Here is a 13,465-nt window from a genome sequence, read left to right as displayed (position 1 = left end):
CTGAGATTTCTTTTGGGGAAAACTCATCAGATTTCCATGTAGTCTTTTACTCAGTCCAATAAATCAGATCCATTTCTTTCATAACATTCTGATATATGTGCATGGCATGTTAACATATATAATCATTTTGGAAGTTACTTTTTGGACTACAGCTGCCAGAATCCCCCAGCCATCATGGCCACTAGGTGAATCCAGAAGTTGTGCTAAAGAAAGGAACCTTTCCAAGCTCTGCACACAATGCAAAGTGTGTACAAAGTGATCTTGCTGGCTCAGCAGGTTGTATAAACTCACTCCCAGTTTAATGTACAGGTTGAGTCTCCCTGATCTGAAATGGCTGGAACCAGAAAGGTTTTGGATTTCAGAATTTTCCAGATTTTGGAATGTTTGCATATACTTAATGACATATCTTGGAGATAAGACCCAAGTCTAAACATGAAATTCAGTTATGTTTTGTATTCACCTTATATACATAGCCTGAAGATAATTTGATATGTAATATTTTTGATAACTTTGTGCATTAAACGAAGTTTGTATACACTGAACCATCAAAAATCAAAGGTACAGTATCACTATTTCAGCCACCCATGTAGATGGTTTTGGAGTATTTTGGATTTCAGAATTACAGATAAGGGACACTCAACCAGTACTACTTAAACAGGTGACAGTATAAATTGCAGCTGGGTTACTGCTACGAATAGGTCTGCTGCAAAAAGAGATTGGAACAATTTAATGTAATTAATTTTTTACACTTTTTAAAAAAGATTGTCTCATTGATGTTCTGTTCCTAAACATACCCATCACTATTGTTGATCTGCGACCATTATTTCCTGTAACACTACTGTAAAATTTCATGATATTATAATCACAAAGTAGTTGTGGAGCCGTCTCTACACCTGTAAGTCCTTTTTCATAGGATCTTGGTATTCTTTAGGGAAAAAATGTAATATCCTGGTTCATTTTATTCAGTGTCAGTGTTGCAGTTTCAACACATTAGAAGCAAGGCAGCAAACTGAATTCAGATAAATGTTTTCTGATTTTATTCTTCAAGGTAAATAAAATACAAAACATAAAATGTATAAATGTTGACAAGGAAACTATACAACTAAAAATTGTGAAATGTTATGAATGACACTATTTTGACAGAATATTAATCCTCATATGGTCCCTTTATATTGGAAAAGGATGCAAGTGATTTGTTCTCAGAACAGATAATTAGAAAATAGAAAATGTTTTAGATCAATCTCTGTGTCTTTATCCATTTTGGGCAAAACAATCAGGATTTTCCTATGAAATATTAATGAACAGAAAGGAGATCAGTGGCTTCAGAACTCAGCATTTCATTCATGAGCAATGGGCAAGAATGTGACCTAATGTCACTCTTTTTGGAGATGGCTTCATCCAAATCCAGTTGCCTATCATTAATTTTCACCTCCATGCAGCCATTATAAAAAACTGTTACTGGAGTTGCTTCAACTGGAACATCTGTATAAAATATCAAATAAAATAAGTAATTATTATTGAAATGCGCCATCTACAGTATGTCTTTTTTTTTAAAAAAATTAAAATAATATTTCATTATTAATCTTTATGTTGAAAATACATATTAAAACATGAACTACGAAGATCAAAAATCTAGACGAATGTGCTAACAAGATGTAAAATACTATTTCAGCTCTTATCAGTAGTGTAACCTAAGTCTCATGGATGAGACCATAACAAAGATTAATTCTGACCTATGCAGAAGAGATCCAACTACAGATTCCTCCCCTTCCTTTCCTACAAGAAAAATCCACAGCTTTTGTGTAGCTAGGGAAACTAATTTTATTGTTCAGGGTGTGGTCAGGTATCTGGTGGGATTCTGATCCTGTGCATTCCAAGCTTTCCCTGTTGTACCCATGCTACACAAGGGAGAAAAGAAGAGGACCAAACATATGGCATGACTGAAATAGTGAAGGCTTTAGATGCACAGGACCAAGAGGCCACTGTGTACCTGTCCACATAAGACATCCAGGAGTAGCCATGTTGGGCATTTAGCAAATTCAATAAAAAATCCACCAAAAGGTAGTGATACCTTTATTGGTCAACCAAATACACAATGTACAATGCATGTTCCAAGCTTTCAAAGCTTCCCTGACTTCTTCATCAAGAAAGGTGTTACAAACCAAACAGGAGAAAAAAATTGAAGATGTTAGTCAAAGGCCTGCATTTTGTTGTTTCTGTTCTTAGTTAAGATGGTATGGAGGGGTATCTCTTGCAGCTAGCACCTCCTCCTTCTGGCGATGTAGCAACAGGGAGATTCTCAAAGTCTAGGAAATGTAACATCCATTTGCATCACAACAAAGACACTTCCTTTGCAATCCAATATTGCAATCCAATATGTCTCCATCCTTGTGAGGTCATAGGTCCCTTTGTTAGGCAGAAGACACTGGTGTATCTTATGCCCACATAAGATACACCAGCCTTGGGAGAGGAACAGTTTAAGCAATAAGAACTAATACAGAGGAAGGACAGTGAAGACAGATCCTTCTTCACTCCTGTAGCATGGCAAGGTTTCTATGTATCAGGTGCTCTCACCATTAAGCATTCTGATGCAAAGGGTAGGACCACCATGCCTGAATGCTCTGCAAATATCCTGACATTCACAGGCCTGAAACAGATGGGCCAAAACATTGCCTTCAGGATGATCTAGAAGCATGGCATTCAGATGATACACACTCCCAGATTGGGCCAAAGCTGCGCTGCAGCCACCTAAGGCGACTCAAACCCAGCTGCAAAAGTAGTGCAAAAAAGCATTCCTCGCTAGCAATCCGTTGCAGAACACGGCGGCGGCTGCACTTGGGACCGCGGCCTCTGGTCACCACAGTACTGTGTTGCTCAGGGCGTGCTTGTGATGGGTATGCCAGAGACTGCTCCAAGCAGCCAGTCTGCTTGAGGCCACAGTTCCCTTATCACATTTGCAGTTATGGATGCTAAGTTATGTCTCATTTTGCCACAAAAATTTGCATGCTTGTTAGATGAGATATTCGACAAGCAGAGGACCAGTACCTTTTTCTCTTTTTCCAGCTTCTCCAGTTTTGATTTTCTAAAAACACATCTCATGGGTAAACTGCAAGCAGCTAAGTTGCTTATAACAGACAGTGACCTCTCTAAGGTTGACAGGTGAAAAATGACACTTTCCTTGATATTTTCCACTATACCCTGTTACTGACAATGGACAAGGTGTCCTTCAGCTTTTTGCTGCACTGGTTGAAGTACTCATATCATTTTTGTTTGTGCACTGATTCTTTTCCTTGTTCTTAAAAACTCTGAAGAGCATGGCAGAGTCATGCAATTCTGGTTGGTTTTTACTTTTTCTTTCTTTTTATTAAATTTTTATTAAAATTTCTGTTATTTCTGTGCTTTAAATTGTTTAAATTACTTACAATTTTTATGTGCCTTAGACTCTTTAGTGTTCTTTATAGTTTTAAATTGTTTTAAGATTTCCTTGGCCTGTATGTTGCACTGAGATTTTATGCTTGAACTAGCATGATGGTCATTGCCTGATATACCTTTCATGCTTGGTTCTTTGATAGCCTTTCAGAAGACCATATATGTCATTTTTTTTCCTAAATACATTTTTCTTTGCCCAAATAATGTTTTCTAAAGAGGATGGGGGAGGGGAGATAGAAAGATTGACTGGTTGGAAAATAATAATAATAATAATAATAATAATAATAATAATAATAATAGGGAGCTGGCACTTTAGGACAACAATTATAACAGTTCAGAATTTTTCTGCCCTACCTCGATTGGTTGCCATGTGGAAACAACCCATGTGTAGTAGACTGCTCCTTCAGTGTATCGGAGAACAGGGGATGTATTTAATTTGAAAAAATATAAAATAATCCAGCAGCACCTTTGAGACTAACTGGGAAGATGAAATTTCAAGCACACACTGTTGTGGGCACTGTCAACTTCATATGATGCTAACTCATCATCCATCTCATGAGATGCTAATTCTTCCAAGTTAGTCTCAAAGACATTACTGGTGTCCTTTATGTCTTTATATGTTAAAATAGACTAACACAGCTATATCTTTGAGCAATGAGATACACAGACCAGGATAACTGGTTTACCTCTTCTTGTTTTAACAGAAAATCCCAAAGAGGGAGAAAAATAACTTATTGAATCTGGAATTTTAACACAGAGCCAGAAATAGTTGCAAAAGCTTTCTCATATCCATTTCTGAACTGCAGTTTCAACTTCACAATAACTTGTGAGTGTATATTTAAATATGGCCACCATGAGATATGTCTGGTTCTGGAATTCAAATTCAGAGGATCTTACAGACCAATATTTTGTATGACATAGAACTATAACAGAAATCTCAGATCATAAGCAGGGCACCAAAAGCCGAGCACTAATGGCCAAATGTGCCCTTGGCACATTTCAAAGACTTCTCTTTGCAAATTATACAATGTCACCTGAGCCATAATGATGCCTGTACTGGTTCAAAGAATCTCACAGTTGACAGTACATGTTCTGTTTAAATGTCTTCCCACTTAGGGATAGTATAGGGCTGTACCTGCTAGCTGTGGCTGCCTCCTTGCTGCCCACTCTCCACAGATAGTCTGAACAGATTTCTATGTCACAGGTAAAGCCTGTGCATGTTGTGAACTTTCCTAGGAAAGTCTCTTAGGAGTCCAACTGGGGAATCAGTGGAACAATCTGGATCAGACTAGCAGCCATAGAAAATGGGAATGTTGCACATAGCTTCTGAACCATTTGACATAAAGGGAAGTTATTTGAACAAGAAAGGGTATGTGTAAGGTGCTGAGCCATTGCAACCTTTGATTCTACTCAGTGCTAATCTGAACACAAACTTCAGATGCAATGAGGAGACAACATGCTGTTCTATTATTGGCCTGGTACAGACGGGCCTATGGGGCGCCCTCATCACGTGCTACGTGTTGGCCGAGGGCGCTCCGCCCACACGTGCCTCAACCCTAGCACATGACGAGGGCATCAAAATGGCGGCGCCCTGTATAGATGGGTGCCACCATTGTTACGTAAGTGCCGTGCAGCATCCGCACGGCGCCATGTGGCACTTACATAACTGGCACACTCATTACGCTGCTACTGCGGCAGAAAAAGCACTCACTTTTTGCGGGTTCTTTTTCCACTGGTGGGAAACCGCGTGGTTTGTTCGCTGCGTTTCCCCCCTGGTGGAAAACTAGGTGCCGGCAGACTGCCTTTTTGGGGCAGTCTGTACCAGGCCATTATTATTATTATTTTTGGAACCAGTGTGATGTAATAGTTTGATTATTGGACCAAGACCCTGGGAGGCATATTTCCAGTTTTTTTAAAAGGAAGGCTAACCCAGTATTACTTTTGAGTGGGCTCTTAATGTGCCTTCTTCAGACATCTATCAGTTAATAACAATTTAGAGGAAAAATAGTTTATAAAAAGCATAAGCTAGCTGAATTGTCAATATGATTTTTAAGATTTGCCAGTAGAGGGCAACAATGGTATATTATAAACAAAGACTTCTTAAAATTCCAGAAGAAAATTAGAGAGAAGATTGGGTAAAGGAGAACAGAGGTTCCCTAGGGTCATGTCCAAAAATAGACTTTTTGAAAGAGACTCAGCATTTACTAGCTTTAAGCAAATCTAATTTTAATGACTATTGCAACACTAGATTTCACTAGAAACTGCACAAAATTATTTCAAAAGAAAAAGCAAATACAATTTAGAAAAATAGTATTTTTAGGTGAAAGGAGATTTATTTACCAGGAATGCCACCTAAGTAGGTATCAATGGATCCATTCATTGCTTGATCAAGGGCTGAAAGATGTTGTCCTGAGTAGGTGATCTCTGAATGCAAATCAGCTGTAAGTTCAAGCAGCTCTCTGGTTATTTTGAGTTCGAGTAGCACTGTTTTTGAGGTACACAAACTGCTTGACTCCAAGTGGGCCACAATGGCATTTTCAATGGACACAATGATATCCTGAAGGTGAGAAAACAGAAGGAGGGAAAATAGAAGGACAGTGGGAATATTATATTAATTTCATTTCAACGTTTGTACTTCAATTTTATATTCATAAGATAACCCAGAGAAGCAAACAAGACAAATGCAACTACCAAATAATATGGGTTAAAATCTAAATAAATTGGTATACTAATTGCTAGGATAACCTATCAACAAAATTTTAATACCTAAGGAGGGAAAAAAACCTCATTTCAATTAATATGTAGTACTCAATTCATAAACATCGAACTAATACATACCTATAGTACTAATAATTAACGAATAACAATTAGATAGTAACACAGTAATAATTCTCATTTTAGGCAAAATTATGTTCCCTTTGTAACTGACATTATAATATACCAAAATATTGGGAGAAAGCATTAAAATGGACAAACCTTTATTAGACACATCAAGACCCAAAAGAGAAAGACAGGGTTTCATAACACTGACAAAACAGAAATAGCCCATTAATGCTGCATTAGCACAGAATACCAAAAGACTCTGTACTCTCAAAAATCTTCATATATGAACTCTTAATGCAGGTTAAAGAGAGGAGGTATGCAATCCTATCTACTTCCTCAAATGGTAACCCAAAGGGACAATATGCCAGATGCAACAGCTATGAGTGAAGACAAGTGAAGGCTGTGACTGCTGCTGAGCCCAGAGTGTTCTTAATCTTAGGAAACCCATGACACAGTTCCAGGTGGATGGAAGTATTGAGATCTATTACACTGTAATTACTTGCACTGCAATGCAAGAGGATACTTCCAATACTTCCAAATAAATCCAATTATTAAGAGTCAATAAAAACTCATGTTTCTGGTGTGCATTTTCACAGGACTGTACTATCTAACAGAAAGCAGTTTTCCTTAAAGCATTCTGCCATGGCATTTTTAAATTTCATATCCCAATTTTCTTCTAATATGGGACCAAAGGACTCAAAACAAGAGGTTATAACAAACCTGTACAGGGAACACTAGCATGCAAGGGGGAAGATTTCTTTGGTGTCATCTGACAGAGGGGCTTGAAACAAGGAGTCTCTCACAAGGATTCAGAAGTGGTGCAGGCAAGAAAGAAAAAAACATATACCAGAAGCTTTCCCTTTGAACCAACTCAGCATCCATTATTGTCAATGAAAAAGACTAATTCATGTCTTTAAAAATCAAACTAGTCATTCACGTGTCTGAACACTTTAAACTACCCCTCAAATCCATATCTTGCTTTTAAGCCTCTGTTGGGTGAAAAATATTGGATTTCAGTCAGATTAGATTTCCATGGCAAAAGTGCAGTCTAAAGTGGTATTCACATTTTTCACTTCAAATTATTCCTCACATCCAAGGGAGGCACTCAATATCTCACCAGTCCCCTGCACCAAGCACATATACAGTGGGAGGAAAACTACCTGTGAGTTCGATGAGTTGGAGTCTACAACTGACAATGCAAGAGGCACTTTTTCATCAGAAACTAAGGCAAACATTACACCAGTGCCTGTGGATGGACGGATGGCCAAGGTTATGTTTATTAACCAATCTTCTTTATTGGTTAGGCTGTTATCTGTTTTATTTCAAACAAATGAAAAAGACAAAGAAAATAAATAAACAATTTTTGAAACAAAATTGAAATTGTAACCATGAACATTATACTGTCTTTTATGGACCCCTTTATCATCCATATGCCTCACAGGCTCCTTTTGGTGCATTAAAAGACACACATGGAACCGAAACATGTTTTTTAAAAAAAAAGTGTTGAAGAGTCAGCAGGTGTGCCCTGAAATATGTCTGCTTAGTTATTTGCTGAACACTGGCCCGTTACAGATGGGCCTTTTAATATGGAGTCAGTCCGTACTATGGTTAGGAAGGTGCGGTGCTTCCACACACCCCTAACCCTAGTACGGACTGAGTCCGTACAAAATGGCGGCGCCCCATATATGGGGCGGCGCGGACGTGACGTCGTCACTCCGTGCAAGGGCGCTTAGTGCGCCCTTTGCGTGGAGCAGGAAGAAGCTCCGGTTCGGAGCTCCTTCCTGGTTTGCGTCACTGCTTTGCGTCGCTGGGTGCAGCCTTCAGACAGCTGCGCTCAGCAACACAGAGGAGAAAGGGGCCAAGCGGCCCTTTCTCCTCCTCCCTGCCACCGTGGGGTGTCCTTGGGGCTTGAAGCCCCAAGGACACCCCTTTCCAGGCTGCAGGAAAGCGGCCTTTTGCCGCTTCCCTGTGGCCTGGAAAGCAGCGGATCGGGGCCTCAGCGGCTGCCGTTCTGACCACTGAGGCCCCGATACCCCGGGGAAAGGGGTGGGTACAGGCCACCGCTTTTCGGCAGTCTGTAATGCACCTGTATGACTGCAATGCTAACAGAAAGCAGGTTGATCTATAATCCTCATTAAAAGTTTTACATTCAATATGCAAGACAAGTCAGACCATGACAACTATTTAGGTTTTATACATCTGATGGAAAATCATGACCCATGTGAAAAGAAGTATTTTTATGTCAAGTTAGAACATGCTTTCCAAACTGTAGTCCTCCAGGTCTTTTGGATTTCAACTCCCAGAAGCCTCAGCCAACTTGGCTAACAGCCAGGAATTCAGAGAGCTGAAATTCAAAACATCTGGAGGACCAAAGTTTGGGAACCACTGAATTAAAAGATCAAGGGCATCCATTAACAGTACTTTTGTCCTTGGTATCTACTGAAGCACAGTTGAGTATTTGCTTGCTTGTAGTTCTGAGGAATTGACAGATATGTTTTTTATTTGGAGTCACAAAGATAATATGAGTATTTTGTCTCCCTCCTTTTATGTACTTAGGCAATGTGCAAAGTTTATTGTGAGAAGATGTTATGGCTTTATACTGTTAATATACTAGATTGATTCTCATATTCTATATTAATAAACTGTTACCAAATTTCTAAAATAATCTTGAAATAGCATAGTTAGGCTCAACCACAAATGTCCCTGGTATTGGCAAGCAGCGTCATACAGACACAGGTCATAATGATCCACTTGGTATGTAGTTCCAATGGTTACAGTTTAGAATGGAATCACTGATTACAGAGAGACTATATTTAGTGACATAATATGATAACTAGAGGGTGTGTTCTGGCATTTCATCACACCATAGGCTTCAGAGCATGGTAGATATATTAAGCTTTCATAAAGGACCCAAGCTTGTGGAAGGTTCTGAAAACAGAAATAATATTTCACCCTGAGTTGTTCCTTTTAAGTATACCAGATTTGTAAAATAAGATAGAGAATACAGAGATTTAAAATGTTATATGACAACAGCTGCAGGACTGGTGTATGCAAAATATTGGAAAAATATGACTTAAAATATTGTAGAAATGATGGAAAAAATAATGGATTTGGATGAATTAGATAAATTAACAAACATGTTAAAAGAAAATTCTATAAAACATGCCTAAAAATTGGGCAACTTCTTACAGACTATGCAAAGGAAAAAGGGGACACCGTAACTACAGGATTTGATATATAGAAAGAAAATATTTGTTATATTATAAGGAATATAATAAATATATTAGATTTAATTTAAAGACAAGGAATACTATGTACAGTTGGCCCTTCCGTTAGGCGGGGGATCCGTTCCAGACCCCGTCGCATAAGGGAAAAAGAGCATAAACTGAAGCCCCATTAGAAATAATGGGGCTCGTTCCCGGGGTGCGCACCCAGTGCACCCCATTGCTTTTTCCAGGGTGCGGAAGAAGTTTTTCTGGCACGGCTTCCAGCATATACTGGAAGCCACATATAACAAGAGTGCACTCTATAAGCTGATTTACTATAGTTAGAGAAGAGTGGGAAATTAATTTGTAATGGGAGATGGAGAGATAGTATTATTGTTATTATTATTAACCTTTATTTATGAAATGCTGTAAATTTACACAGCACTGTACATACAATCTTTTTAGTTAGACGAATTCCCTGTCCTCGGGCTTACAATCTAAAAAGACATGACACAGAAGGAGATGGGAGTGGTGGAGGGAAAGGGTAAGAGGTCCAGCAGTTCCTCTCTACCTCCAAGGCCTGGACCAAGATAGATGGACTGGAGGGAGGGCCTGGCTTCATAATGGATGGTTGATCTTCTTACAGGGAAAATACATACTCTCAAGTAGGATAATACATATATAGTACATAGCAATACAGGAAATGATTCGATAAACAGGCACCAAAAGAACATCAAATAGTAAGCGACAATTATGCAATGCCTGGAAAGGCTTCTCTGAACAGGATGGTTTTCAACTCCGTTTTGAAGCTGGTTAAAGAAGTGATGGCTCTTGCTTGTGGGGGAAGAAGGTTCCAGAAGTGAGGGGCAGCAAGTGAAAAGGGGCGAATCCGGGATGGGGCAGAGGAAATCCTGGGCTGAGACAGCAGACCTTGACTACCAGAACGGAGGGCCCTAGTGGGAAGGTGAGGAGAAAGAAGGTCTGATAAGTAAGGAGGGGCCAGTCCACGGAGGGCTTTAAATGTTGACAGCAGGAGCTTGTACTGAATGCGGAAAGGGAGGGGGAGCCAGTGAAGGGATGCCAACACAGGAGAGATGTGGTCAGAGCGGTGGGTGGAAGTGATGATGAGTGCATCTAAATGCTGGACAGAGATTAAAGGACGGAGGGGAGAAAGAGGAAGCCTGGCCAGGAGGACGTTACAGTAATCAAGTCGTGAGATCACTAGGGCATGGACCAGGATCTTGGCAGTAGAGGCAGAGAGAAATGGTTGGATTTTGGCAATATTGTACAAAAAGAATCTACAAGCCTTGGCTGTGGTCTGGATCTGAGGGATACACGACAGAGAAGAATCAAAGATAAAACCAAGACTGCGGGCTTGCTGTACTGGTTGAATAGAAATGTTGTCCACAGAGACAGAAAAGGAGTGTTGAAGGGTGGGCTTAGGAGGAAAGACAAGAAGCTCTGTCTTGGACATGTTGAGCTTCAAACGCCAATGGAGCATCCACTGCGAGACAGCTGTGAAGCAAGACGAAACTTGCTGTTCAAGCCTTGGAGAAAGATCAGGGGCGGAAAGATACAACTGGGTGTCATCAGCATACAGATGGTAGGAAAAACCAAAAGAGCTGATGAGTTTTCCTAAGGACAGTGGTAATTACAGTAATTACAGTGGTAATGGTTCACTGTACAGTTGTCCCTCCATATTCGCTAGGGTTAGGGGAACAAGACCCTCGTGAATATGGAAAAACCGCGGGGGTCCCCCTCGTCCCTCTCCCCAAGCCCATAGTTGCTCCACAGCCGCGGGCCTGGGGAGGAGGCGGGGGTCCCCCTTGCCCCTCTCTCCAAGCCCGCGGTTTCTGAACAGCCGGAGGGCCTGGGGAGGAGGCGGGGGTCCCCCTCGTCCCTCTCCCCAAGCCTGCAGTTGCTGCACAGCCGAGGGCCTGGGGAGAAGGAGGCGGGTGTCCGCAGAGGAAGAGGAGGAGGGGGGAGGAAGGAAGGAGCAGGAGGAGGAGGGAGGGAGGGAGAAGGAAGAAGAGCAGGAAGGTGGAGGAAGGAAGGAGCAAGAGGAGTAGGAAGAAGAAGACATGCACTCTTTCTGCAGGTGAGACAGTGTGACTTTCCAAAGTGCATTTCTGTGTATTTTCAGTGCTTTTAATGCTAAAAGATCTGCTTTAACAATGAGAGTGGTTTTGGCTGTCCCCTTCGGCTGAAAGGGCCCCTTGGAGCCCGTTTAGCCGAAGGAAGGGGCCAAGGAGGAGAGGGCAGGCACATGCCTCCTCCTCCCCGTGGGGCTTTGGCAGCCCTGAGGTGTCCTTCGGATGATACCTCAGGCCTGGCAAAGCCCCGAGGACAGGAGCAGGGGCCGCACGCCTGTTGCTCCTGCCCCTCACGGGCCCTTACTGGTTCTCTGAGAGGCAGCTGGGGGCCAAGGAAGGGCAGGAGGAGCAGGCGCGCACCTGTCACCCCCTCTCCCAATCCCCCCCCCACACCCCGGCCAACTTCTTACTGCTGTCCCGCCTCAGACAGCTGGGAGTCCCGGAAAAGGGAGCAGAAAGAAAGCCCCCGCCCCCCCAGAGGGGTGGAGCCCCACCAACCCGGCCAAAACGAGGACGCGCCGCCGCCCCGCCCCCGGAGGTGAAGGCTCCCCCCCCCCACCCCAAAAAACTTGTTGTTGTTTGTGGCCCCCCAGTTGTCTGAGGGACAGCAACCCGGCCCCCGGCTGAAAAAGGTTGCCTACCCCTGATCTAAGCTTATAGAGATGATTTCTAGAACTACAAAAAGCAAAATTGTTCGATGGAGACCATGTTGATAATTCAATTGATTTCATGGAGGACTATTTGCACTCCAAGTTAATTATTCTGCTAGTCTTGTGTTTATTAAATTTAGCAACAGCTCAGCATAACAATAGCATCAAGAAAAATGAAAAAAAAATACTTACTGTAGTTAATATGAAATACTGCTACTCCAGTGCCAGGATAATAAGATCCTTTTCCAACACTTATGAAACAGTGTTTGCTTTGTTTCTGTTGAATGATATCTTTTACACCAAAATTGCCCTGATTCAACAAGTTCCAGGCACGAATGCATCCATCCAGACGGGGATTAATCTACAAAAGATGTTGCAGTACCATTTATAGCATTTTCACAAAGATCCAGGAAAATTGTCAATTAATGCAAAACAAGTTGCTCCACACAACACTTTATTTGGAGAGATCAAATTTAGCAATATAGGTTCCATTGCAAAAGTTAAATTACACATTAGACAAAACTGGGTTCAAATCAGCATAGACACTACTTGTTTTAAATGGAAGGCAATGTAGGGCAAACCCCCCCTTTCTCTCTGGCTTTGCTTCGCGAATGAAGATTCAGGAAGGACTCATCCCGCGCTTTGTACAAGCGCGTTGGTGACTAAAAAGGCCAATCCGGGAGAAACAGGTCCGGTTGCAGAAAACACAGCGGAAAGTCTCCTTGGGTGATGTTTCCAGGTTGTGGTTCTTTCTGCATTGTCATTTCTCTTCGAGACTTGTTCGGCGTGAGATTTCAAAAAAAGGCTGCAGCATCGTGAATAGTGCGTCTCCATGCCTCCCGATGCGAGGCCAGGGCAGACCATTGTTGGTGATCAATTTGGCCAAGCCTGAGATGTTGTTTCAGGGAGTCCTTGTATCTCTTCTTTGGGGCGCCCCTCTTACACAGACCCGTGGCAAGTTCACCATAGAATACTATTTTGGGGAGGCGATGGTCCTTCATCCTAGAAACATGTCCTGCCCAGCACAGCTGCATCCTCAATAGCATGGCCTCAATGCTGGTGATCCCTGCTTGCTCAAGGACAGCAACATTCATCACATAGTCAGTCCATTGTATATTTAGAACTGTGCGTAAACAGTGCTGATGAAAGCGTTCAAGGAGTCGTAGGTGTTGGCAATAGGTGACCCATGTTTCAGACCCATAAAGGAGAATAGACAGTACAGTGGCTCTATACACGTTGATTTTTGTGCTTCGCCTCAAGTGTT

At 41.7% G+C, this 13,465-nt stretch overlaps 1 protein-coding gene across 1 annotated transcript in view; it reads right to left on the bottom strand.

The window, feature by feature from the left end:
- Positions 1-1,014: 1,014 nt before the first annotated feature.
- The window catches only part of LOC121917185 (vitamin K-dependent protein S-like), a 76,317-nt gene continuing 63,866 nt past the window's right edge, over positions 1,015-13,465 (bottom strand). Inside the window, exons 12-15 of the mRNA XM_042442908.1 lie at positions 12,394-12,562; positions 7,413-7,564; positions 5,770-5,986; positions 1,015-1,482 (exon numbers count right to left, since the gene is read on the bottom strand). Coding sequence (XP_042298842.1) covers positions 1,295-1,482; positions 5,770-5,986; positions 7,413-7,564; positions 12,394-12,562 — 726 coding nt within the window. The 3' untranslated portion in view covers positions 1,015-1,294. The remainder of the gene's footprint in view (positions 1,483-5,769; positions 5,987-7,412; positions 7,565-12,393; positions 12,563-13,465) is intronic.

The sequence above is a fragment of the Sceloporus undulatus genome, unplaced genomic scaffold (assembly GCF_019175285.1).
Source record: "Sceloporus undulatus isolate JIND9_A2432 ecotype Alabama unplaced genomic scaffold, SceUnd_v1.1 scaffold_12, whole genome shotgun sequence".
NCBI classification, from domain to species: domain Eukaryota; kingdom Metazoa; phylum Chordata; class Lepidosauria; order Squamata; family Phrynosomatidae; genus Sceloporus; species Sceloporus undulatus.
The sequence above is the reverse complement of the archived record's forward strand: the minus strand, read 5'-3'. Positions and strand labels throughout refer to the sequence as shown.